We start from the raw sequence: 27129 nt of genomic DNA on the forward strand, positions 1-27129 counted from the left end.
CTATGTAAAGAGGATGAAAATATTAGGTAGAATCATATGAAATTGCTGATATTTGATCATTTTTTACTTAAGAAAATGCCCAGTTCATACGCTTCAACTGTACATCTATTGCACAGGGCTGCCATGAGGATTAAATGAGTGACTTACCCACAGTAAGCACTTGATGACCATCTGCCTACTTCTCATAAAAATAAAGAGAAAAACAAGCAAACTGCAAGGATGAAGAATAAAGAAACTGTCAACGTCTGGTGGAGCTAGGTGGAGTTTTGGAGTTTCCATTCAAAATTAAGCAATTCTCACTGGATCACTCAGGGCTCAAAACCAGAGTTTTGACTCTCAGACCAACCATCTCCTGTGACAATCTACCTCCTTCCAAAACACATTTAAGATGACTATAAAAACCAGTAAAATGTAGGAGTTAAAGGTAGAGATAAAGAGGGATTCCAGGAATTAGAGAGGATGCGAAATGAAGGTAGGAGCATGGAATGGGGAGCTGAGTCCTGAGACCTGATAATGCTTTTCTTTTGGGGGTTGTTAGTGATGTCTAGTGCCGTGGCAACGGTCTGATGACACTGGGAACTAACAGACTTCGGCAAGAATGCTGCCTGGGGGCAGGGGGGCGGTGGAATGTGGGGCGGGAGAAGGACTCTGTGATTCAGCAGTGGATGCTCAGGCGGACTGATGATCTCAGCCATGAAGGATGCGCTCGGAGGCTGCCAGCCAGAGCCCCTAATGCAACGTGCCCTATGAAGTCATTTTGGGTACTCTGAGCTTTTAACATCTCACAGCACTTGAGGGAATCACACACTTCCCTTTGTAACTTTGCTTTGGGCTGGCCTTATATCAACTCAGTGACTTAGGCCTGGCCATTGTCATACAGGGGCTTTCCTGGTAGCTCAGCTGGTAAAGAATCTGTCTGCAATGCAGGAGACTCTGGTTCGATTCTTGGGTCAGGAAGATCCCCTGGAGAAGGGATAGGCTACCCACTCCAGTATTCTTGGGCTTCCCTGGTGGCTCAGACCGTAAAGAATTCTCCTGCAATGTTGGAGACCTTGGTTCGATCCCTGGTTTGGGAAGATCCCCTGGAGGAGGGCAGGGCAACCCACTCCAGTGTTCTTGCCTGGATAATCCCCATGGACAGAAGAGCCTGGTGGGCTACAGTCCATGGGGTCACAAAGATTTGGACACGATTGAGCAACTAAGCACAGCACAACACGGCATGCCATATAGATTGAAAGCTCTGATCGCAGCTATTTATTGGGTGAGTAAAAATAAAGATCTTCAAAGCAAGGAGAGTACAGAGGGAAGAGACTGTGCCCTGGTGGCAAGATGGAAGTTTCTGGCCCTAAGTGACATTGGTGGACATTCTCACTCCCTGCTCTTCAACAGAACTGGCAAAGGAGGAGAAGTCTCGAGCCAGGCTCTGCCTTCTGGACTGGTGAGAGCATCCCAGAGGGGAGGGAGGGACTCTGAATAGGGCTGCATCTCTGGCGGGCCCACATGGCAGATCCATGGGGCAGGGAGGGAAGTGACAGGGCTAGCTGGGCCCACACTTTCAGGCTGGAGCGTGGCAGTCCCAGGGCACAGGGACCCAGGGGCAAGAAAGTTCTTTGCTGGCTCCCAGGACCAGAGGTCTGAGCTTGGAATTGTCAAAGCCCACTAGGTACTTTTTGTTGTTGTTGTTGTTTATTTTTGGTTCATTTCCCCCTGGTTTCAAAGCAAATTGCTTTTGGAACATTCCAGCCTACCTCAGAGGTGCTAGGGGATAAGGCCTGGGGACTTTTACCCACCCCAGGAGCTAGAATAGTGAGTAGAAATGGTCTGATACCAGGGGTAAGACCCTCTGTGGGGAGTGAATCCCCCTCTGGAGGGGCAGCATGAGGGCCCCTCCAACCTGCGAGGCAGCAGGTGTAGTGATTAAGGGCTCAGGCTCTGGGGCCAAGCTGTCCAGATTTGAATCCTGACTTTATCACCAGCTGTGTGACCTTGAACAAGTGATCTAACCTCTCTGTGCCTCAAGTAACAGCCTCTAATATGAGGATGATAATAACTTTTCCTCACATGGGTTTTTGGGGACAATACCATATGAACAATATGAAATTGGTGCTTTGGCTGTTCCAAGATGCAGTTTCATGCATTTCAACCTAATATCCAGGAAGAGCTTATGATAGTGCCTGGCATCTATAAGCATTTAATAGTAATGGCCAATAGCTTCTTTTCACTACTGTGTGTCAGATATGTGCTCAGTCGCTCCAGTCGTGTCCAACTCTCTACAACCCTATAGACTGTAGCCCACCAGGCTCCTCCTGCCATGGGATTCTCCAGGCAAGAATACTGGAGTGAATTGCCATGCCCTCCTTCAGGGGATCTTTCTGATCCAGGAATTGAACTCGCGTGCCTTATGTCTCCTGCCTTGGCAGGCGGATTCTTTACCGCTAGCACCACATCGGAAGCCCCATCAGATATAGTGGTAAGCATTCCATTAATAAATACAAAGCTCATTTAATTCTCCCAACTATTCTGTGAGGCAGGAACTATTATTCTCATCTTACAGATGCAGGATAGCAAGGCACAGAGAGATGAAGCAACTTGCACAGGGTCCCAGAGCCAAATGGCTCCCCTGGGACTTGAATCCAGGCTGTCTAGGGCCAGAGCCCACATTCTCTCCTGCAGCCTCTTAAGAGCTGTTAGCCATTCCTGGGGAAGAGTCTCAGTCTCACTCTGGAGTCCTGAGTTCCAGGCTACAAGGGCCTTGGCTCTGCCTCATAAAGGGGTGTTTCTTTTCTCCCCTCAGCCCAGCCCACATGCAGGGCACTCTGGGACAAGCAGGGCTGCCCCTTACCTCCTCCGTTTTTCTGGCACAGGTAAGGGAACCTCCAGATGTTGCCGAGGCCCACAGAGAAGCCAATCTGGGCCAGGATGTACTGCAGCTTGCTGTTCCAGGCCGGCCGATCCTCCGCGTCCAGCTCCTCCTCCGCTGCCTTCTGCTTGCCGCCTGCCTCTCCGGCCACATTCAAAACACTCTGCTTGTAGTCCACGGGCTCCTCCAGGGCCAGCAGGTCGGCCACCGACTCCGTGACGTGCTCATTGCTATGCTCACGCTGGGTCACCTTGCTGTTCTTCGGCATTGGGCCCCCTGGGTGGCGCAGCCCTGCTTCCCAGCACGTGGAGAAGGTGGGACTTGGCTGCCGTCAGCTCCTTCTCATCCAGGGACCTCTGAAACCAGAAGAGCAGGAGAGGGTTTGCTGACCACACCAGAGAGGTGGGGAGTCCGAGTGGACACGACCCAATCAACTCCCTCTCGCACACTCAGAAGCTGGTCAGTGGCCTTGAACTTCAAGCTTGCCTTCTTCCCCAGTGAGGGCCACTGAGGGCCTCAAGGTCTGCACCCTCAGTTTCCCCATGAGCCTTCTCAGCTGAGCATCATCAGAAAGGCAAGCCTGATGGAAGGGGTAACACCATACACCAAACCCAAATAAAGGGTCACCCATCACAACATGGCCACCTGTCACCATCATAGATCCTAGAATGTTCAAGAACATTTGGAGGGCTCCACTGCCCTCCCCTCCTAGGGCAGCACAAGGTGTAGCCAAGTCCTAGCCCTCTTGTGTTCTATTGAGTCAAACCGACTGGTGGGACCCAGGGAAACCGGCACCTGCATTCCAAATGCAGCTGGAGGCCAGTGGCATCAACATGCTTGTCAGTAACACAGACTCTCAGTCCCACCCCAGACTTACTGAATAATGTATTTCTACAGAAACTCCAAGTGATTCAGAGGGACATTCATGTTTGCAAAAAAGAAAAAAAAAAAAAGGCTAACGGTCTTACATAGGGCCCCTGGACACCAGCATTCCCCAGGCAAGAGTACTGACCAGGCTCAGCTAAAGATTCTGGCAGCAGAGACCTAGAGATGCTTGCTCAGTGCCAACAAATCCTGGGTCATCGCTCAGCAGTGACATTATCTGAAGGCCACCGCAGCCAAGAGCCAGTTCTCCATTCTTCTGTGACAGTTTTACAGCAGATAATGTCTGCACAGCGCGGGCGGGGGAGGCACAACTCTCCCCTGCTTCTGTCATTCCCCATCCTTCTTTCCTGCTTTCCCTTAAACAAATAGAGCACCAAGGAAACTAGTCCTTTGAAGGATCCCAACACTCTACTTGTATCAAAGCACCTCCTCGTTAAGGGAAGGTTGGAGGATTTAAAATTAAACCACGTACACCCCGGCCGGCAGTTGCCTTGCATCTTTCTAGGGATGTAAATCGTCGTGTTCTGTCATTACTCCACTAAGCGAAGGAGCTGCCTCTGTTCCCCTTGCACGTGCCATCTTAACACTCGGGCAAGAGCTCTGTGTAGCAGAAGTGCACACACCTGCCCTGCTGCTGGCCTTGACCCAGACCTCCTGGCTGGCTCCACCCAACACCTGACCTTTGAGGAGACCTGGCCAGCCAGATCCTATTATACATGTAACGAAGCTAGGAGACCTGGCAGATGGGGACAACTGTCCTCCCTGGTCTGCAGGTTAGCCAGCCCTCCCCAGGCCAGGTTTTGGATCACACAAGCAAGTGACGTTTTCTTGTCCTCTTCATCTAAGGGGGGCAATGATTCTTTAGTGACTGTCCCCTTCTACTCTAGGCACAGTCAGGGTTTGGGACAGAGCCAGACTGCCTGAAAGACCTCAGAATTCCCTATAAGCAACGCAGCTCTCAGTTGGGACTCTGCCTCACAGTGGGTCAGCTGAACTCTCCATCATGGCCCGGAGGGTGCCCCAAGGTGGGATTGTATGTCTGTGGACCCTCAAGCCCTCAGCCTCCCCTCAAGCTGCTATGGTGCCTGAGCTGCAGAAGCAGATGGTGCCCCTAGGAGTTGTGCCAGGGGGAGGCCTGTGTTCTTGCCTAGGCTGCCAAGATGAACCCCTCCTGCTCCCCAGTCATCAGATCGTGGTCCCCAGGCCCTCAAGTGGAGAACAAAACCTAAGGCACACGTGACGGCGGCTTGTCCAGCTAGTCTGCCATCCCTCAGCCACGTTAGGAGTTTTATAAAAAGCTAGAGCTGGGGAGGAGGGTCAGGTAGGTCCCTCCTATGAGCGCAGTCACCAGGGCACCTGAACTCGGAGCCTCCCTGCAGGTAGCCAGCCCGCAGCAGGATTAGATCAGAACAACCTGAAATGCATTCGATATGATGTACTGTTCATCTTGTCACAACTGGAGAAAACAGGGATTCCTGCAAGTCAGCAGAATTTACCTTGAGGCTGGCCAATTCAACAACACACTTTCCCATAAATAGATTAGTGAGTGGCAGCTCTGGTCACCAGCACGAGAAGGGGGGTGGGGAACAAAGCACCACTGTAAACTGAGAGGGCTCAAGGACAAAACCGGCACATTCTAATATACCCAGAGAAGGGTACCCTCAACAGCATCATGGAAACCACAGGCATCAGCTCAATATGAGCTTCTTCCTTCTTCCCAAGACATCAGTGATGCACCACAGGATGGGGCCTGGGGTCCTCTGGGCCATCAGCAAAGTGCTGCTGCAAACTTGCAAGCTGAGACACTGGGCCAGGCTGCCATCAAGACTGGAACCTTCTGCATCCATGAGTGTGCTCATATTACAGGAGTCCAATGTTCGGAATACTAAAGTCTGACGGATCCTAGGAACATTCTCATTTTATATATGAGGAAACTGAGGCCAAGAGAGAGGGAAATAATTGCCCAAAGCCACTGGGTCAGACCCAGCAGGGGGTGGAACACAGGAAGAAGACAGTATCTTCTTTGAGGGCTTTGAAGTCAGAAAGGCCTGGATTTGAGAGCCCATTTCATTCATTCATTCACTCACTCACTCATTTCACTGAGTTTACAAATATTTACTAAGTGCCTTCTTCTGGTGGCTTAAACAGCGAAGAATCTACCTGCAATGCGGGAGACCTGAGTTCGATCCCTGGGTTGGAAAGATCCCCTGGAGAAGGGAATGGCTACCCACTCCAGTATCCTTGCCTGGAAAATTCCATGGACAGGGGAGTCTGGCGGGCTACAGTCTATGGGGTCGCAAAGAGTTGGACATAACCGACCAACTAACACTTTGACTTTCTCTGTAGCAGGCTCTAAGTGTGAGGGATACGGCAGCAAACAAAAGAATCCAGAGCTTCCCCTTGTGGAAGTTCTATTTCTGGCAGACAGGCCAGACACTCAAAGAAATAAACATACAAAATAACCAGTGGTGATTTTTACTATAATGACAAATATCATGGGATGGAGAGTGAGGTCGCTGGCAAGCCGGAGGGCTGCAATGTTAGGATCTGGAGAGGCATCCCTGAGGAGGCGACACTGGGGCAGAGGCACTCAGGAAATGTATGTCAAGTGCCTGAGTGAGCGAATGAAGTGCCTGTGTGACTTCAAAGCCCCTGCCCTCCAGCCCACACCTCCCCCACCTCTCACCTCCACCCCTCCACGACCCGCTCCGCCAACCGTAAAGACACTGGCTGGTGCCCTGAGAGAGGTGGGCAGCCACCTCGCTTGAATTATGCGAGTGTCGGGCCCTTGCTGGGTGAAAAGCTTCTATCTGATGACAGCTCCTGCCTCCCAGGGAGGGCTGTGTGAGGATTCCACGAGCAGATGTACGCAGAGTGCCTGGCACAGGGCTTGGCACTAGGAAGGACCCCGAGGGTGGAGGCCGCAATCTGGAATTCTGGTCTTGTTTGTCTTTATTCATTTAAAAATATGTAAGTCCCCCTATTTATATTTCATTACATAAATGCCCTGTTTATCCTCAGGAAAAGCCAAAATGAGTTTGCGGGTGGAGTGGGATAGAGAGCGGAGAGCGTTGTGAGGCACCACCAGCGCAGAGAGCACCCTGAAGCTGGTGGACCCTGCGAGGTCCAGGCCCACCCACCTGGCCCCGGGGTCAAAGGGAAGCAGGTAAGGGCCATACGGGGCCAGGCCCCAGGCCTGAAGATCAGCAATGTTATTACTGATTTAAAAAAAAAAAAAGCATGGCCTCACAGTAAAGCCTGGCAATATTATGAATAGAACTATAGCTCATATTTGGGATAGTTTGAAATCATTTAAAAACATGCTTTACACAGTCCATGGGCCCAGTATGAGGTGGTGATTCTGCTCCAAAGCCAAACTGCCTGGGTTCGAATCTCAGCTTCCCTCTTCACCAGCCACCAGCCTGGCCGGGTTCTTCCCCTCACTGAGCTGATTCCCTCAGTGCCAGTGAACAGAGCATGGCCACCCGGTAATGTCAAGGGGAGGACAGGTCTCAGGAGCGGGCCCAGCCCCCAGCAAGTGCTCACAGATGTCACCTCTTCTTATCATCTCACTGGATTCACAGCCTGACCCGAGAAGTGCAGTGAACAGCTGTGCCCCTAGGTGGGACAGGGCATGGCCACCATCACACAGCTGTCAGCACCCACGTCTCCTCACTCCTGGGCTCTCTCCATGTCTAAAGGGGAAGCAGCAGCAGTGACTTCAAAGAACCTGCCCTCCAGTTCCCTGAAGCCTGGAGACCCCGTGCTGGAAAAGGTGAGCTTTCAGCCCAGGGCCCGGGAATCCAACGTGTACCCAGCGACCTTGAAGCTCGGCCGGGGACAAGCGCCAGAATCAGAGACGGTCCAGGGAGGTAGATTCCTCTCTGCCCTGCCTTTGCTGCCGTGGAGCCAGAGGTGATCCAGCCAAGGGGAGGCCCATTTGGTGCTGGCCTTGCTTGACCAACCACCAGACAACTATGCAAAGTGGCACCATCAACCTGACCTCTCTGGACCTTGCTTTCCCTGTGTGTGCAACGGGCAGGTCTGGATGATCTCTGAGGCCCTTTCAGCTCTGCATATATCCGGGGAGTGCTCCTCCCGCACATGCATGTGAGCAAGGTGTGACCTGCCCCAGGCACCACACACTGCAAGTCCTTGCGCTTGTCTGTCAGGCCACCCTCTTCCGGATGCGAGCTCACTTGGGGCGCTGTGGTGATGCTTTGACCACCAGCCCTCTGTTCTCAGATTACCGCCCCCGCAGTAAATGAGGTGGGTTGTAAAGGTGCTTTCCCAAGAGGCACATCAGAGGATGCAGTGCCATGGTACACTCCGGAAGGATGCCTCAACTACTTAAAACACAATGCAGAGAGGCTCGAATGCCGAGAAAGCCCTCGGTTGCCAGATCTGTCACTTAGCAACAGATGCAGCTTACAGCTCAGAATAGCGCATGTGAGAGAAGCAGGATGGGCGAGTGAACTGTGAATCTTCTTAAAAAGAGAAAAAAATAGTGTGACTAGGAGGCAGACAGGTAAAAATATCTCGGGGCCAGAGGGATGATGGCTCCACAACAACCTTTCAAGCACAGCACTCACTCAGTAATTACCCCCGGGGTGGGGGGCAGGGGGTGACTGCTCACCCTGCAACCAAGGCCAAGCCAGGGGCTTCTCCACCCCACAGGAGCCAGGGAAGGGGGACCCTCTGAGCACCTGCCTCCTGAGGTCAGTAAGGTGGTATCTGGTAACTTAAAGGACAAACTCAAAGGAGTCAGTTTCCACGTGAGCCTCCCAGATGAACTGAGTGGACAAGCTGCTATCTTGGGGAAAGAGGAGCCAAGGGGACCACAGACCCCGAGGACTGACTTCACTGAAGCCCTGGGGTGCTCACTGTTGCTGCCTTGGGTGGGTGGGTACTCTGGAGAGAGTGTTACAAGTCTGTAAATGCAAACCTCTATCACAGGGCTTCCCGGTGGCTCAGCGGTAAAGAATCCACCTGCAACACAGGAGACCCGGGTTAGATCCCTGGGTCGGGAAGATCCCCTGTAGAAGGAAATGTATTCCACTCCAGTATCCTTGCCTGAAAAGTCCCATGAACAGAGAAGCCTGGCGGACTGCAGTCCATGGGATCACAAAGAGTTGGACATGACTTGGCTACTAAACCACCACCACAGCACAGGGAAGCCGTGGGACCCCAGAAGAGAAGAGCAGTGGAGAACGCCCAGCTCCCTGGGCCATACAGCCAAGTCCAACTCAGGACTAAGCAGTGGTGAGAAGAAAGTGAGGTCAGGTCCCTTCCTCTCAGGGAACTTAACCACTTCCTGATTTCCAGGTGACAAGCCGTGGTGGCCCACACACTTTTTCTAATTACCTCAGAGCCTCTGGGCTTCCACTGAGCCCAATACAGATCAGACTGTTAACAGACCCAAGTTGTCCTCTGAATTATTTTTAACTATCTTATTGGAACCTCTGGCAGTCAGCTGATACAAACTGCTCCTGGCAGGCCCTGGCCTGGGGTGGCCGCTCATCTTGGGTTTTCTCGCCCAGGAGGCACAGCCAGACGCCAGCACATTCCTGGCCTCTCCCTCCTCCACCCTCCATCCCCACATCGCAAAGTCCCGCCAGTGGGTTCAGATCTGTCCTCCCCCAGCCTCATGCTCTCCGTGGAAGGCCAGCACCAGGTGCCCAGCTCACAGCTCCTCCAGGCCTTTGGAGGAGATACCATGTCTCCCCACGCCCACTGCCATCGCATCGCCGTGGCAGCTCCTCCTGCAGGCCCCCTTCCACCTCCCTGGCCCTGGCTCCCTCCTCCTCCCCGGCCCACCTACCACTCTTTGTCCTCTGCGTCCTCAATCTTCTAGTCTTTGAACGTCCAGCTCAAGGCCCAGCCAATGACGTGATGCCTTCTACAACTGTCCAGTGAGAAAGAACATCCCTTTCTCTCCCTTCCTCAGCACACTTCTTGTAAGACTATTTGCTACTTTTACCATCTGGCTTTCTAGTATAGCTAGTTATTTAAGGACTGATTCCTTTTCGAACCACAAGGCTCCCTGAGGGCAGGACCCAAGATGGATCAGCTCTGTGCCCCTCCCCATTGCCCCACACCCAGCAGGGCCTGGCACACAGGACAGGACATGATATTCACAGATGCTCCGAGGTCTCTGCCTGCCCACCCTCCAAGAACAACCTGCTTCCCTGCTTCCTATGTTAAATCGGAACTTTGCCCTTCTCCTTTGAAACAAAGATGTGACGGCAAAAAGCTAACAGCTCTGAGCAGAGACATGGTAAACCTACCAGAAGTCGTCTGCCCAGCCAGGGGCTGTAATCTGGCGCAGCCCTACAGCACATGTGGGGAGGACCCTAGGCCTTGGAAGACAGATTTCTAGCCCTGACTCATCTGGAAAATAGGGAACAGCTCTTACCTACCAACTGCATCTGGTTATCACATGGATAGAAGGAGAAAGAGAAAGAAAAGCTTCTTGAAACATCGAGTCAACAGAACGGCCACTTCTGACTCCATTTCACAGATCTTCCAGCTTTGTGCTGTGGTCCCCAGTCCTTATCCTAACTGACCGCATCTTTGCTTCCCCAAGGCCAAATTCTAGTGACCAACTATTACATGTGCTCAATAAATATGATATGAATGAAGTGAGTGAGTGAATCAAGGAATTGATGTATTTTGAACTCCTCAAATTTTCTAGAATCTGATGTTATTTCTCAGCTTCAAATTTTCCCATCTTCTGACATGATACTCTGATCCCAGGAGCATGTGATGCCCCAAGCATCTGTTTGAAACTAACATAAACTAAGAAGTCTGGCCATTGCTCAAAGACATTTTGCCTTTCATATAGGAGCCATGATCTGTGCCTCCTTGTCTCCAGTTTGCAGGCAGGATTCATCCACACCACAGAGAAGTAATCACTGGATGGGCATGGTCTTGGCATGGAGCCTTCCAGAGGCTAACACACGGTCAAAGGAGCCAGTGGAATCTTCTACATCTCGTCTCACCTTCCTGTTGCATTTACTGAGCATGTTCTCTGCAGTTGATATTTTGTTTTCTTAGTCAAGGAGGAAGGAAAGCAGGAAAAGGGGCAGATGGTCCACGGGGGGAGGAACTGGCACTGGAAAATATGGGAGAGGCCAGTGCCAACAAAAGCTTTTGGTTCAGTTCTACCAAGTCATGTGAGGGGGAATGCATGCCCAGTGAGTGTGAAAGCAAGAGCAGCACCAAGGCTGCCCCCACAGCCACCTGAGCCTTGCACTAGAATTTAGGTGCTGAGGGCAAAGTGGACTGTGGTGATAACGGCAACTTCAACAGTAACACAGGGACTCCTCTGATGATCCCAGTGGCTGAGACTCCATGCTCCCAATGCAGGGGGCCCAGGTTGGATCCCTGGTCAGGGAACTAGATCCCATATGCCACAACTAATGACCCTGACTGCCACAGCTAAAACCCAGTGCAACCATATAAATAAATAAATAGTTTTTAAAAGACCAGCAGCACATAGGCTATCCTTCTTGAGGGCTGACTATCCATAGCAGCCATTGTATTGAACAGACATTATTTCCTTTAACCCCACCAAAAGCTGTATGAGGCTGGTGCCACTCTTATCCCCATTTTACAGATGAAGAAGTAGAGGCTCAGAGGGGATACATTACTTGTATTTCATTGAACTTAAGACTTTTTGGTGTTGGTACTTTCTTGAACTTACCAGAAAGGGTCCGTGGGAGGTTTTCACCCAACTAGGTCACTCCACTTGACCAACAGCCCATCTGAGACATTGTTGACTGCACATTCTGATTTTAAGATGTGACACTGTGCAAAATTACACATCTTGGGATTGATGAAATATAGCACACAGTCAAAAAGTGGAGGCCCAGAGTCCCAACCACCAACATAAGGTGACTGCAGAATCTCTCAGCCACCACACTGTCCCAGGAGGATCATGGGTTTGGAGTCAGGGAAACCTGGGCCTGAGTCCTGTAGCCACTTGCGAGTCATGAGTCTTTGGGAGGGTTTATACCTCTTTTGGTTTCAGCTTCTGGACCTGAAAAGATGGGGATGAGGCTCTGACCTCGTGGGATTGTCATGAGGATAAAATGAAATAGGGAGCACACCATAAACCCCATCAGCTGCTGCTCCACATGAGAACATGGGGGAGATGGGCTAAACTAGGAAGACGCCCATTCACCCATGCGCCTGCAATGTCCAGGAACCAGCATGGAACAAGCATGGTTACCTGAGGACATGTGGGGCTAGTGGGGGATGCAGGTGTTTGGAGCTCCAGCATATTTCCACTTCTCTCTTGAACTGAAGGAGAATGGAGCCCAGAGACTCTGATGAACTAGAGATACTAATGAAATATGGGATTTTAAAACTTCTCTATATTTTCCCTCTCTCTTTCCCTCTTTCCTGTCCTTTATTTCCTTCAACAGATATTTACTGAACAGTAACTGAGCATCAAGCCCTGTCCTAGTACAGCAGAGAACGGAGAAAACAATGTCCCTGCTCTGGAGGATTTAGAGGACAAATAAAAATCACATATAATAATAATTAATATCACATGAAAGTGGAAAGTGAAAGTCGCTCAGTCGTATCCAACTCTTTGCAACCCCATGGACTATACAGTCCATGGAATTCTCCAGGTCAGAATATTGGAGTGGGTTGCCATGTCCTCCTCCAGGGGTTCTTCCCAACCCAGGGATTGAACCCAGGTTTCCCGCATTGCAGGTGGATTCTTTACCAGCCAAGCCAACAGGGAAGCCCAAGAATACTGGAGTGGGTAGTCTATCCCTTCTCCGGCAGCTCTTCAACCCAGGAATCGAACCGGTGTCCCCTGCATTGCAGGTAGATTCTTTACCAGCTGAGTTACCAGGGAATATCATATATATAGGCATAAACTATAACAATAGTGATATCAAATAAATATATACAGGGGATAGAGTGAGGTAGGGATGCTATAATGTATAGGGGGTATTGGAAAGCAACTCTGCTAAAGACCTGATAATGTGAGAGCGTAAGCCAGGATGTCCTGGGGAAGCAATCATGGCAGGGGGAGCAGAAAGTGCAAAGGTCCCAAAGCAGGAGCCACACAGGCCCTGTGCTTAGAGCATCCTAAGCCAGGGTAGAGTAGGATATGCTGAGACAGGAGAATAGCTGGCAGCCTGAGCAAGCAGGACCCATCAGCCGTGGAAAGGAGTTTGGGTCTTCCCTCGAACAGAAAACTGTTTTTAAAGGGATGGATAGAGTACAAGTTAAAAAGCACATGGATTAGGAGTTTGGGATTAGCAGATGCAAACTATTACGTATAGGATGCATAAATGACAAGGTTCTACTGTACAGCACAGGGAACTATACTCAGTAACCTGTGATAAACCATAATGGAAAAGAATATGAAAAAGTATGTATACATATGTATAATTGAATCACATTGCTATACAGCAGAAATTAACACAGCCTTGTACGTCAACTAAATAAATTTTAAAAAGAAAAGGCAGGTAGGTTAGAGATGGTGGTGACCTGGGCCAGGCTGTTGGATAAGGTTGAGGTTTTAAAGAGAGGAAAACAGAGGACCCAGGGTACTGAAACGTACACAGGCCCCGAACAGAAGACCCATGAGACTGTCCTGATGTAGGAAAAAAAAAAATTATTTTTTAAGTCAGTTGTGAAAAGAAAAAATTCCAGGAGTGACAAGCAAAAGCCTGATTCCCTGCTTTTCTTATTTGTGGGAGGCCCACAGTGGCAACAGATGGGTCCTTACAACCTCTGCCTTAATCCTCTGACCTGGATTTTCTTACAGCCACTATTTCCTCTTGTTCCAGAGAGAGACAGAAGGAATCACGGGTGTCCAATTACCTAAATTACCCACCAGACTGCCGAAGAGCACTTGAAAGAATAGTGATCAGAAACTCTTAATTACTGTCCCAATATGATGCCTCTTTCCTGAGGACCAGAAACATTTGAGTTTCTTTCCCCAGCAGCCTTCAGCAAGGCTTTGTGGAGGGGTGGGCTGAAAGGCACCCCCATCAGGAGCAAGTCGCCAGCCACCTGAGATCACAGTGGAGGAAGCACACGTTTGAAGACCTACTGTCCTTCCGTATGTTATTTATCCCCAACTTGGGGTAAGATGGAATGCTCATTTTACAGATGAAGAAGCCTAAGCTGAGGGAAGATAACTACCGTACACTAGACTACTACCGTGCACTAGATTACCCAGCCATGAAACGGAGAGACAGAATCCAAGCTGTGGTCCACCTCACTCAGTAGTCCGTACTCTTCCATACTTTGGTGCTTTCCAATCTTCCACACATGATGACGCACAGAGAGGAGAATACTGCCATGGCACACTGGGTAAATGCAGCAGGCTTCTCCATCCTAGGCCATTCAAGGCTATTCCAGGGGATGAAGGTGTCATTATCTCTGGGCCACCCATCTGGGGCCCTGGTTAGGAAGTTCTCCAATGCACTGTGCCACACTGCAAAGCGACACGTGTGAATCTCATTCAGCAAGTCAACAATGGAACAAGTCCATCTACCATCATTCCGCCCGGAGTTCAGGAGCTTTCTCACTTGGCCAGATCCATTCCCAAAGCTAAAAGCATAATGCAAATTGGGGGACTGGTCAAGGAGATTCCTTCCAGTGGTTCTAAAGGAGTCCCCAAACTACTAGCAGGCAGGTTGTCTCAGAGGTGTGCCAGGACCGTGGACAGCACCCATCGGGCCATTCTGAAAGCCAGCGCTCGCTGCCCATTACAGGAGCATGCTCTCCTCCCTGTAGACCCCCAGCAAGAGGAGATCCATGTCCTCCCTGAGCACTCACCTGGTAGCACCTGCTGGAGCCATCCCATCAGATGACTGTTCACATCCCCTGAATGGCAGCTTTATCAAAGAGCACTGCTGGCCTGGAGTTGGATTTAAAACAGGAGCCCAGAAGTCTTATAATTAAAGAGAAAATGCAGCCAGCAGGAATTTGGGGTGTGGACCAAAAGATTCTATTTGCAAGTGAAATAATAGGTGGCAAATTAGTGGTTCACAGAATCCAACAGAAGTTCCAATTAAACCCATAATTAGAAATGATGGAATACAGCAAAAGGAAACTTATCTTCAAATGAACTGTGAGTAGGCTGTGGAAGACAGAGTGGCAACTCACTGGGTCAGATGCAGTAGATTCGATGACTTCCAGGCCTGGAAGCTGGGGTGTTACTTCCTCTGGCCCCACGCTTGCCCCATCCTCACTCCACAAGTGGCCTCAGAGCAAAAGCATTTTCAGTCTCAGCTCCCAAGTTGGGGACCCAGGCTGCCCAAGCCTCATCTGACACAGAATTGTTCTCTAACAAAACATACCTGGTTTTAAACATGAGAATAATTTGGCACAGTAATGCATCTTACAGCTGAGTTCACGTTTTCACATGTGAGTTTTCTGTGCACAGTGAATATCTAACTATATTTTTTAATAACTGAATTTATCCAGAGATGGACCATATCTTAATTTTTAAAATTACTCACGGGGGATGGGGGATGGGAGAGAGAATTACCCAAAGACTGTATCTCCTCAAAATGGCTGTCTATGGAGCAAGGGCTTCCGAGAAGACCTCTTTGTCCCCTGGGGGTGCTTATCTTTCAACAATCCACTCTCACTTTCAGAAACTTCCCCACCATGAACAAAGCGGGCTCAAAGATGCGAGGCAGGCTAGGAGAATAGGGACCTATTCTTCCAGGTGATTTCTCAGAGAGAGAAGAGATGGAGAAGCAGAAGGAATCAGAGACCAGGTTTCCCAGAATAGTCAAGGACGCACGTGGTGGAGCCCCAAGGGTGAGGAGCACAGGCTCCATGGGGCGGGACCAGGAAGCAAGCAGCATCCCCCTGGGCAGCCCTTGCCGCCACTGCTGCCAATGACCTTGGAGGGTTAGCAGTTTAGCTCTGGGGTCTGGGACCTCACCAGAAACTGCTGCAGGTCCCTGGCACACACTCTCCAGCAGAGAAACCTGACACATCATAGCCCACCAGTGACTGGCTGCCCTTGGTACTGCAGAAGCAAAAATCCTCAGGCATCCTCACATTTGCTCTGACTCTTCCTTCACTGCTCCTAGAAACAACCCCAGACTGGGACAGACTTTATAGGAATGAGGTTGGGGTGGTAGAGATCAGGAAGAGAAAGATGGACAGGACAGTAAAGCATCAAGATGGAGCCTGCGATGTTCTTTTGGATTCCAACCAACCTGGGACCACATACTGTATTCCCCCTTAGAAACTGGGGTATGCTCATTCTTTACCAGTTTCCCATTAGTGGAGGCTCATGTCCCTCTTCTCAGAGCAACAGCTTAAAGAAACAAACTCACAGGTTTAGACAACCTCGTTTGGGTAAATACCTATGTCGTCAGCAAAAGTTTATTAAGAACTTATTATGGATTCACATCACATAGACATCAAGAACATGAAGTCTGGAATCTAACAGACCTGAGTGCAAATTCTCAGGTTGCCACCCACTACCGTGTGACCTTGAGCAAATTATTTAACCTCTCTGAATTCAAGTCCCACATTTGTAAACTGCTGAGAGCAATAATATGCCTTCTGGGACTGTAAAGAAGGTTAAATGAGATAGTATATGAATGAAGCATTTAGCACAGCGCAGAAGCCTCAATAAAAACTTAGATACTATCATTGTGTGCTAAGCACCCAGCACCCAGCCCTCCTAAAAGCAGGCCAAACAGGCATTTCCCCACAGATGACCATCCCACTTGTGATCACAGGGCATGCACTACTACAGAGCTACCCGTGGTACTGTGCTTCTGACCTCTGGAAGTCAAAGGGGATACCAGACTAAGGAAGGCTGATGTAAGAGGAATCTATAATAACAGAATTTTCCCCCATCCTGGTGAAACTCCCCATCCAGAAATTTTGTTGTAAGGATTTCTTGCAGCCCAGCCTGAGAGTGAGCAATAACTCAGACCTGGTTTAGGAAAAAACCAAAATCCATCTTCCTTTTAAAATGTTCTGTTGCTTATCTTAGCAGCTTTGAAGAGATTAATGATGCATCGTCCTGCTGCAGCAAATCTGGACAGGAAGGAGCATGAGGAAAAGGAAGCTGCACAGACAGAAAGAACTTGCTTCTTAGGATTCCTCTCCTCTCTGTATTTATTATATCATCCTTGGAATTTGCTCCCAGATCCAACTGGGAGGGCAGTGATTCCAGGGTGCATGTACCACTCACTCTCATGAGCATGCACACACGTGTGCATGCACACACACACACACGCACACACGCACGCACACACACTCACTCACATACATACATTTCCAGTCGCAGACTAGAGTTCCCTGAGTCAGCATGGCTTCTTTCTTGATGTCCTGGGGGGGTCCCCTTATTTTCTTTGCTCTTGAGGTGCACATATCTTAGCTCAGCACCCAGAGGCCCCAGCACAGATCTGCCCACCCCCTACCCACCCCCCCACCCGACTCCACATCCCACAGCCCTGCTCTTACTCAGGCTTCTCCACTCAAGATCTCCCAGGGAACCCTTGAGGGTTGGAAATAGGTCAGTTTGAAGCTGCACTATAGGTCCTTCTCAATCACATGGAAAGCCCTGCCACTTTCATTTGTCTCCACACTCCCTCTCACACCAAGAAACAAGGACAAGAAGAGAAAGACTCACTTCTGATTAAGATCCATGAGGAAAGGGATGCGGAACTAACATTTAATGAGCATCTGCTAGGTGTCTAGCACTGGGCTTAAAAATAAGCCTGCAGAAAAGGTACTACTGGCATCCCTGCTCTACAGTGGAGGAGATTGAGCCTTGGGAGGTAAGGGACTTGCCCAAGGTCACCCCACACTGGCACATGGCAGAGCACTGGGCCCAGTTCTCACTGAAATCATAGGGCCTCCTCCCCCGACACCCCAACCCTCTCCTCCAATCTCCCCTCTCCCAACCCAGTCCTGCTCACCTTTCCCATGGGCTCACAGCTCCAGGACACTTGCCCAGTAGCCAGATCTCTGCTTAGCTCACTCTGGAGACTTGCTCACCTTTGGTCAATGATGTCAAAACACTGGAAGCTCAGGTCCTTGTCACTCACAAGTCCCAGTAAAGAGCTTCCATTCAACTCACAAATAGCTGACACACAACTCTGCATGTGACTCAGGCCAAACACATTCCAATCAGGCTGGTGGGCACAATCTGCCTTCTGCACTGAGTCACCCTCCAGGCTGAGCTGCAAGGATTTGCTGAAATTCACCACCTACTTAGCCACAGCTGCTCCATTAGAGAAAAAGCCAGCAGAGGAGCTGAGCCTCTGATGGTCCCCATGGATGGGCCACGGCCAAGGACAAGTAGGTATGACCTCAAAGCTCTTCCTGCCCAGGTCCACCTCAGCCGATCATGCGATAATGCAAGCACAGCATGAGACACAAGAAGCCCTCTGTTAACCTCCACTCACTCTGACCTTGTTCTTCAGACATCAGTCCAATACAGCGTAACTAAAGTTTTGGTTGAATTGCGGCAGGGGGAGCATTTCAGGATTTTTTAGTTCCTGAAAGTTCCCATTAACAGGGGCAGTGCACTCAAAACAAGCTTCCTTCTCTACACCCCTGACCTATCTCCCCAACCCAAACCCAGCTGCCTCGTGTTCACAGTTGAATTGCCCCAAAGGTAGCTCCGGCTAGAAATTTCTTCATCTAAACGGTCCGATAAAAATTTTCTCAAAGAACGAAAGAGGAAAGGGAAAAAAAATTTTTTTAAACTCTCCTTGACAGCGACTGGATTCCGTAAGGTGAATGGCCTCGGGATTTCTGAACACTTGCAGCCCTGACGGGGCTGTTTGAGCCTTAAAAGGAAAGAGCAGGAGGCCGCGCCCCTGAGGGAGCGATCCTCCCTGGAGCACTACAAGCATCGCGCATCGCTGGAGAGCACGGTGTGCACAGGCATAAACGTGACAGTGGCCTCGCTCCCGAGGCGGCGCCCCCTCCAGACTTGCACCTCGCGCACCTACGTCCGCATTTCCGCCATTCCGTTCCCAGACGCGCTTCCCTGGAGGGAGCACGGGCTCTCCGCTATCTGGCTTCGAGTTCAGCCAGGACTAGCCCCAAGACTGGGAATTAAATATTTATCTCAGGCGCGAGCGCTCTGCTTCTCTTGCCAATGTTACTGTCAAGGTCATGGGCCTGAAGCAGAGTGGCTGGGGCTGGGGTCCCCAGCCGCGCAGGAGACTCCCGGGGAGAACTGCACCCTAAGGCGCGCAGCTCTAGGCAGCGGTTCTTGCCGGGCCTCCTCCCCGGTCCTCCGCGTGCGCTTGCCTCTGCAGCTCTGCCTGATTACCTCTGGAGTTCTTCGGCCCTCCTGAGCCCGGGAAGGTGAAGCCGGGTGTCCAACCCGTGAGCTGGGCGCAGAGCACCCGCGAAGCGCCGGAGGAGCGCGGGCCCTAAGGTTCCGTCGCCAGGCAACGGCGGATCAAGTGGCTGGGGCCCTTGCACAGCCAGGCGGATACCCGGGCAGCGCCGCCTCGCACCTCAGTCCTTAGGCCTCCCGGGCTGGGGTGGGGCCGGAACAGCTGAAGTTGCGGCGGCTGGTCCCATAAAGCCAGGCGGGGCGCGGCCGGCGACTCACCTGTCCCGCGTGGGTCGTAGCGCGGTCTCGGCTCCTGCACTCGGACCGAGCAGCTTCGGTCCCCGACGGGTGGCGGGCTCACAGCCCCTCCCACGAGCAGTCCGAGTGTGGCGGCGACGGGCCCCAGCCGGGGCTGGGAGGAGACCTGGAGCCGCGCACGGGCGCACGCGACTCTGATCGCTCTGCTCCCTCCCTCGCCGCTGGTCCCGCCCGGTCTCCCGCCCGCGGCGTGCTCGGGCCTCGGGGGAGCGGTCCGGAAACCCAGGTACAGCTGCGGAGGGAGCGCGTGAGGCTGCAGGCGCCAGAGCCCAGTGCCACCCTCCCTGCACTCGGGCCGCGCCGGCTCTGCGGAGCGGAACGGAGCGGGGCGGAGCGCAGCGCTGCGCGCACTGTTCCCTCGCTTTGCGAAAGGCCACCCTGACGGCGGGGCGCCGTGACGCAGGCTTGACTCACGCGCGGCCCCGCGTCAGTGCGAGGTTCTGGGGCCTCTGATGGCAGACATAGGCGGAGTGGGCCAGGAGAGGGAGGGGTCTGCCTGGGAGCAGCCTCTTGAAGCCCCCGGCCAAGGAACTCAGACCCTGGAGAAGCAGTACCAGATTCTGCCCTAAAAAGGAATGGGACCCCCATGGCCACGGCCCTCCTGAGCCTGGGCCTCACTTCCTTCATCTTTCCAGGCCCATCTCTTTCGGCTGTCTGGTATGAACTCAGCACCAACCAAACCTGGTTATTCCCCTGCCCTGGCCACTTCCACCTCCATGCTTTTGTTCACTCTCTTCTCCTCAATTCCCCACTCCACTGTCCTTCCACCTTACCACTCCTCAAGATCCTTCCGTGTGTGGTTCAACTCCTCAAGACATTACTCATCTCCTGAGCTCCTATGTATGGCGGAGGCTGCAGAAGGTGCGAAGATCACTGCTCTGGGAGATGAGGGCGTGGAACCTCTGGGAGAGGCAGAGTAGGGTTTACCTAGGAACCCGTAATTCAAGACAGAAGGATGGGAGAACCCTACAAGAGTAGTAAAGTGAGGACTTATGGAGGAGATGAGACAGGATCCTGAACACAAGCAGTGACAGGGTTTCAGTGGAAAGGGGTAAGGATGAGCCTTGTGGAGGGGACAGCATGATAAGGGCAAAGATGCAAGGGAGTGGAGAAGGTGTGCAGTTGGGATGACTGCCTGATATGGAGCAGGGGTGGGCTGAGAGCAGGTGCAGTTAGGGAGGTGGGAGCCATCCCTCGGGGACTTGGAAGGCTGTGTGGGCAGCCTGGATGAATTAACTCAGCTCTAGAGGACACTAAGGGGACGTTGGCACTAGAGGCAGGTGTCTGGGAGTGATGGGAGGTGCAGGCTGTATCAGTTGTTCTACTGAAAGGCAGAAGGACCATTGTCATGAATTCTGAAGGTTCTGAGATTTTACCCTTGCATCTAATGTGAAGACTCCCCAGTCTTTTACAATCGGCTGTGAATCTGCCAACTTTGCCCCCAAGGGAGACCTTATATTTATTATACTGGAGGACAAACAAAACTGCCCTCCACTGGGGGAGACACTATCTCTACCTTTCAAGGCTGTTTGCTGTGTGAACCTCCTCAAAAAAGATGATCTGGAACAAAAAGCCATCAGTGCCTCTACCCCTGAGACCTGTGGAAACTTGAGTCCCCCATAAATTATCTTCTGATAGACATTTATCTCTTCACTCAACCACTAATTAGTGTTAGCCTGCTGTTTGCCTGACTCCATTCTAGGCCCTGAGGATAAGACAGAGAACAAGACAGATTAATGATCCCTGCCCTTCTGGAGCTTCCACTCTGGTGGATACAGCCAGCCGTGCATAGGGGGTGGAGGGGCATGGCAGGCAGTAGCAAGTGATACAGGAGGCTTGACGCACGGCCCCGCGTCAATGCGTGGTTCTGGGGCCTCTGATGGCAGACGTAGGCAGAGTGGACCAGGAGAGGGAGGGGTCTGCCTGGGAGCAGCCTCTTGAAGCCCCTGGCCAAGGAACCCAGACCCTGGAGAAGGTAAACCTGTGATGACTGACCTGGTGTGGGAGAGGGAAGGAAAGAGTCTGAGAGGGGTGGTTGTAAGGCAGAGAACTTGAAGGTGGTATGGTGAGGGGTAAGGATAAGGAATTTGGAGTCATACAAACCGACATTTTCATCATGACTGCCATTTACGAGAAACCTTGAAGAAGTTACATAACCTTTCTGAGCCTCAGTTTCCCCATCTGTAAAATGAATAACACATACCCCATAAAGTTGTTATGGTGATGAGAGAAGATTATTCTTTTAAAATATCTGGTATCACATGTGCTTAATAAATTACAGTTATTAGTGGTATGAGCGACTTCACTTTCACTTTTCACTTTCATGCATTGGAGAAGGAAATGGCAACCCACTCCAGTGTTCTTGCCTGGAGAATCCCAGGGACGGGGAGCCTCGTGGGCTGCCGTCCATTGGGTCACACAGGATCGGACACAACTGAAGCGACTTAGCAGCTTAGCAGTGGTATTATTGAGTGATTGTATTGTTACTAACCACAATAAAGAATCTAGAAACAGGAGCAGACTGGAGGAGCATTGGGGAAGAAAGTCATGAGATAACAGATTTAAGCCATACTGGGAATGAAGCAGATTTCCCAGGTGACACTAGTGGTAAAGAACCTGCTTGCCAGTGCAGGCTGATGTAAGAGACACGGTTTCATTGTTGGGGATCTTTGAGACCTGCCCCTGCTTTCTCACTCCCTCACAAAATCTCTCCCTAAATCCTGGAGATTTTTTTCTCCTAAATACCCCTAGGATCTGGCCAGTTTTCTTTAATTCTGCTGCTATAACCCTAGGCCAGGCAATAATCACTGGCCACATGAACTCTCACTCTCACCTGACTCTGACTTCAGTCCCATCCCTTTTTCTCCACGCAGCAGCAAGCATGATCTTTTAGAAGCACAGATATGCTCACCCTCATCTCCAGCCTGCAGACTCTTGCCCACATCTTTAACAGGTCCTTCAAGGCCCCTCATCATCTCCAGCCTTATTTCACACCCTTCTCCCCACGGCCTTCTCTGCAGCCCACTATCTACACAACCTTCTCAGCTCTCCTGCTCACCCACTCTTTCCTGACTCAGCCTCCAGGCCTTATGCCCTCTCTGCCCAAAGCCACTAAGTCTCCTCCTGTTCCCCCGTTCCCCACCTACTCCCCCACAGAGTTCACTTAAACCCTACTTCCTCACGAGCCTCTCCTGACCTAGAGAAGAGTCCAGTGCATCTCCCAGGTGGACACAGCTTCTTCTTCGTGGGCTTGTGACTCATCATGCTTGTGACTGAGGACCTGCTGGTGTGACTGGGGCTGAGGCACAATCTCCGTGGCTGGGGTGTAAGCTCCACGCAGCAGAGATCACCTTCAACACAGAGTAGACGCTCCATAAAGATTTGCTGAAAAGGTAAGGTGTGGTTTGAAATACGAGCATAAAGTCCAGGAAAGAGGGTAGAGATGCAACTGGGGAGTCATAAGCATAAAAGGGGTCATTAAGTGGAGGAAAAGTTGGCAGAGGAAGTACTTAAAAGGCAGTCAATCAGACAGAATTTGAGGGGTGCAGGGCATTGCTTACTTCTAAGGGGTAGGAGGAGCAAGAGGGTCAAGAAAGAAGACAGAAGTCAGGAGGTGAGAGGACAATGTCTATCACAGGAGAACGAAATCTGAGCTGAAAAAATTAGCCCCTGCAGTAGAGGTGCCAATGTTTATAATTCACCCCATTTTGACTAACCTAGGAACCCTCTTCCAACAACACAAGAGAAGACTCTACACATGGACATCACCAGATGGTCAATACCAAAATCAGCTTGATTCTATTCTTTGTAGCCAAAGATGGAGAAGCTCTCTACAGTCAGCAAAAACAAGACTGGGAGCTGACTGTGGCTCAGATCATAAACTCCTTTTTGCCAAATTCAGACTTAAATTGAAGAAAGTAGGGAAAACCACTAGACCATTCAAGTATGACCTAAATCAAATCCCTTACAACTATACAGTGGAAGTGACAGATAAATTCAAGGGATTAGATCTGACAGAGTGCCTGAAGAACTATGAACAGAGGTTCATGAGATGGTACAGAAGGCAGTGATCAAGACCATCCCCAAGCAAAAGAAATGCAAAAAGGCAAAATGGTTGTCAGAAGAGGCCTTACAAATAGCTGATAAAAAAAAGATGCAAAAGGCAAAGGAGAAACACAATTGAACACAGAGTTCCAAAGAATAGCAAGGAGAGATGAGAAAGCCTTCCTCAGTGATTAATGCAAAGGAATAGAGGAAAACAATAGAATGGGAAAAACTAGAGATCTCTTTAAAAAAAGATACTAAGGGAACATTTTATGCAAAGATGGGCACAATTAAGGACAGAAATGGTATGGGCCTAACAGAAACAGAAGATATTAAGAAGAGGTGGCAAGAATACACAGAAAGTGAAAGTGAAGTAGCTCAGTCGTATCTGACTCTTTGCCACCCCATGGACTGTAGCCTACTAGGCTCCTCTGTCCATGGGATTTTCCAGGCAAGAATACTGGAGTGGGTTGCCATTTCCTTCTCCACAGGATCTTCCCAACCCAGGGATCGAAGCCAGGTCTCCCACATTGTAGGCAGACGCTTTACTGTCTGAGCTGCCAGGGAAGTCCAGAATACACAGAAGAACTATACAAAAGAGATCTTCATGACCCAGATAATCATGATAGTGTGGTCACTCACCTAGAGCCAGACATCCTGGAATGCAAGTCAAGTGGTCCTTAGGAAGCATCACTACGAACACAGCTAGTAGGGGTGATGGAATTCTAGTTGAGCTATTTCAAATCGTAAAAGATGATGCTGTTAAAGTGTTGCACTCAATATGCCAGCAAATTTGGAAAACTCAGCAGTGGCCACAGGACTAGAAAAGGTCAGTTTTCATTCCAATGCCAAAGAATCGTCAAACTACCACACAATCGCACTTATCTCACACGCTAGTAAAGTAATGCTCAAAATTCTCCAAGCCAGGTTTCAACAGTACGTGAACCATGAAATTCCAGATGTTCAAGCTGGATTTACAAAAGGCAGAGGAACGAGACATCAAATTGCCAACATCTGTTGGATCATCGAAAAAGAAAGAGAGTTCCAGAAAAACATCTGCTTTATTGACTATGCCAGAGCCTTTGACTGTGTGGATCACAACAAACTGGAAAATTCTTCACGAGATGGAAATACCAGACCACCTGACCTGCCTCCTGAGAAATCTGTATGCAGGTCAAGAAGCAATAGTTAGAACTGGACATGGAACAACAGACTGGTTCCAAATCGGGAAAGGAGTACATCAAGGCTGTGTATTGTCACCCTGCTTATTTAACTTATATGCAGAGTACATCATGAGAAATGCTGCGCTGGATGAAGCACAAGCTGGAATCAAGATTTCTGGGAGAAATATCAATAACCTCAGATATGCAGATGACACCACCCTTCTGGCAGAAAGCGAAGAAGAACTAAAAAGCCTCTTGATGAAAGTGAAAGAGGAGAGTGAAAAAGTTGGCTTAAAGCCCAACATTCAGAAAACTAAGATCATGGCATCCGGTCCTATCAATTCATGGCAAATAGATGGGGAAACAGTGAAAACAGTGGCAGACTTTATTTTCTTGGGCTCCAAAATTACTGCAGATGGTAACTGCAGCCATGAAGTTAAAAGACGCTTGCTCCTTGGAAGAAAAGTTATGACCAACCTAGACAGCATATTAAAAAGCAGAAACATTACTTTACTGACAAAGGTCCATCTAGTCAAAGCTATGGTTTTTCCAGTAGTCATGTATGGATGTGAGAGTTGGACTAAAAACAAAGCTGAATGCTGAAGAATTGATGGTTTAGAACTGTGGTGTTGGAGAAGACTCTTGAGAGTACCTTGGACCGCAAGGAGATCCAACCAGACCATCCTAAAGGAAATCAGACTGGATATTCATTGGAAGGACTGATGCTGAAGCTGAAATTCCAATATTTTGGCCACCTGATGCAAAGAACTGACTCACTGGAGAAGACCCTGATGCTGGGAAAGATAGAAGGCAGGAAGATAAGGGGACAACAGAGGATGAGATGGTTGGATGGTGTCACCGGCTCTATGGACATGAGTTTGAGTAAGCTCTGGGAGTTGGTGATGGTCAGGGAAACCTGGAGTGCTGCAGTCCATAGGGTCGCAAAGAGTTGGACACGACTGAGCGACTGAACTGAACTGAGGAACCCTTAGGGCCAATTGTTCTCATCTGCACAATGGGGAGAATAATTGAGTTTTTTTTCCCCCAAGTAATACCTTTCTAACAGCAGCCTGGTGTACATTAAAGACTCTGTACATGTAACTGTTGCTGTGGTGATGACGATGGTGGTGGTGGTGACGAAGGTGGTGGTGATAAGGATGATGGTGGTGGTGGTGATGATACATAGTGAGGAGCTGGGCCAGGGGCTTGGAAGGGGGGCTTCAGGACAGAGATCTTTGTCCTGGGGTCCCATGCAGATGGAACAGCACCTGGAACTATGCCATGCAAATCAGGCCATCTAGGAGGTCATCTGTCCAAAGGAGTCATGTGTTAAGGAGAAAGCAGCAAGAACTTGAATGGGGAAGGGGCTTCCCTGGGCTTGCAGGCAGCTGTTCCTTCTCTCCTGGCTCACCTGGTGCCAACCTTGGAGGACGGCAGCCCTTCATACAGCTCTGAGCACACCTGCTCCTGTCTACAGGCAGTGATCTGGACTTCAAATCCAACTACATCTATTTGGGGAGAGCTAGTCTGTGTCAGGGACTGTGCTAACCTCAGTAGTCTGTGGCTGAATTCAGAGGCAGGTTTTATACAGTAGGTCAAGGACAACTTGGAAGGTGTTAGGAGCTAAACAATGTTCCTCTGCCTCAGCCAGAGCCTAACAAAAGCCCCAAAGCAGCCCCAGATAGGAGAAGACAATGCTGAACTTCATCTTAGGTCTGTAACAGGAAGCAAATGCTTCCTGAAGCACTGAAAAAGGGACTTTGCTAGCACCTAGGGGTTTGTGTTCAGTTCAGGTTTTGCTCTGAGTATTCTGTTGCTTGGAGAAGAGAACAAGATTCTATCTCTTCTCCCCAGTTTTCTCTATGCAGGCATGTGCCATATATATATATATATATATATATATATATATATATGTGATTCACATATATATATATATACGATTCATGTAAGAATCTTTGTAAAAACAGCACAGATGATTTTATTCCCTATTACATTTCTGTTATATGTTTCTTCTCAAAATCCATCCTTCTAAGTTCTATCAGAATTCATATGAAAAATAACTGGAATTTTAATTTAAGCTATAAATATGAAGCAGCAACGTGAAATTCTGCTAAAGGAGCTAACGTAAGTTTGAGTTTCACTAATAGAATTATCATTTTCAAATGAAAGGATAGATGTAACCAGTCTATTGAGCTTCTTCTCTGGAGTTAGAGGTTCACTCTGAAGAAATAGAAAGCAATCAAGGACAAGCTTGTGAAGGAATTTACCATGTCCCCAGCCTCACAGACCTAGGTCTGGATATAGACAGGCAGGCCATTTAGTAGTTGTGGGTTTAGGGGACAAATGAGAGATAAAGCTAGAAAGCAAGTTGGATTTGCTAATGTGGAGGCCTGACGTGCTAGACTAAAATGCCTCTAATTATGTCAGAAAGTAAAAGGGAGTCACTGAAAGTTTTAGAGTATGATAGTGACATTATAGTGATGACTTCCTATTTAGACTTAAATGGGAGATGACAACCCCAGAGTCCCTCAGAAACATCTCTGCTCCCA

At 49.9% G+C, this 27129-nt stretch overlaps 1 protein-coding gene and 1 long non-coding RNA gene across 3 annotated transcripts in view; one reads left to right on the plus strand and one right to left on the minus strand.

The window, feature by feature from the left end:
- SLC6A17 (solute carrier family 6 member 17) overlaps positions 1 to 19735 on the minus strand; it is a 56699-nt gene extending 36964 nt beyond the window's left edge. Inside the window, exons 1-2 of one of the 2 annotated variants that reach the window (XM_019956881.2) lie at positions 19335 to 19735; positions 2843 to 3216 (exon numbers count right to left, since the gene is read on the minus strand). In XM_019956881.2, the coding sequence (XP_019812440.2) occupies positions 2843 to 3128 (286 nt within the window). In that variant the 5' untranslated portion in view covers positions 3129 to 3216; positions 19335 to 19735. Of the gene's footprint in view, positions 1 to 2842; positions 3217 to 19046; positions 19274 to 19334 lie in introns of those variants that run through there. The other variant, XM_070785955.1, reaches the window with a different exon arrangement.
- A 2200-nt stretch (positions 19736 to 21935) lies between these two features.
- On the plus strand, positions 21936 to 25681 carry LOC139182172 (uncharacterized). Its single transcript, XR_011565763.1, has 2 exons — positions 21936 to 22765; positions 23094 to 25681. It is a non-coding gene; the product is annotated as an uncharacterized lncRNA (long non-coding RNA).
- The last annotated feature ends 1448 nt before the right edge of the window (positions 25682 to 27129 follow it).

The sequence above is a fragment of the Bos indicus genome, chromosome 3 (genome assembly GCF_029378745.1).
Source record: "Bos indicus isolate NIAB-ARS_2022 breed Sahiwal x Tharparkar chromosome 3, NIAB-ARS_B.indTharparkar_mat_pri_1.0, whole genome shotgun sequence".
NCBI lineage: Eukaryota > Metazoa > Chordata > Mammalia > Artiodactyla > Bovidae > Bos > Bos indicus.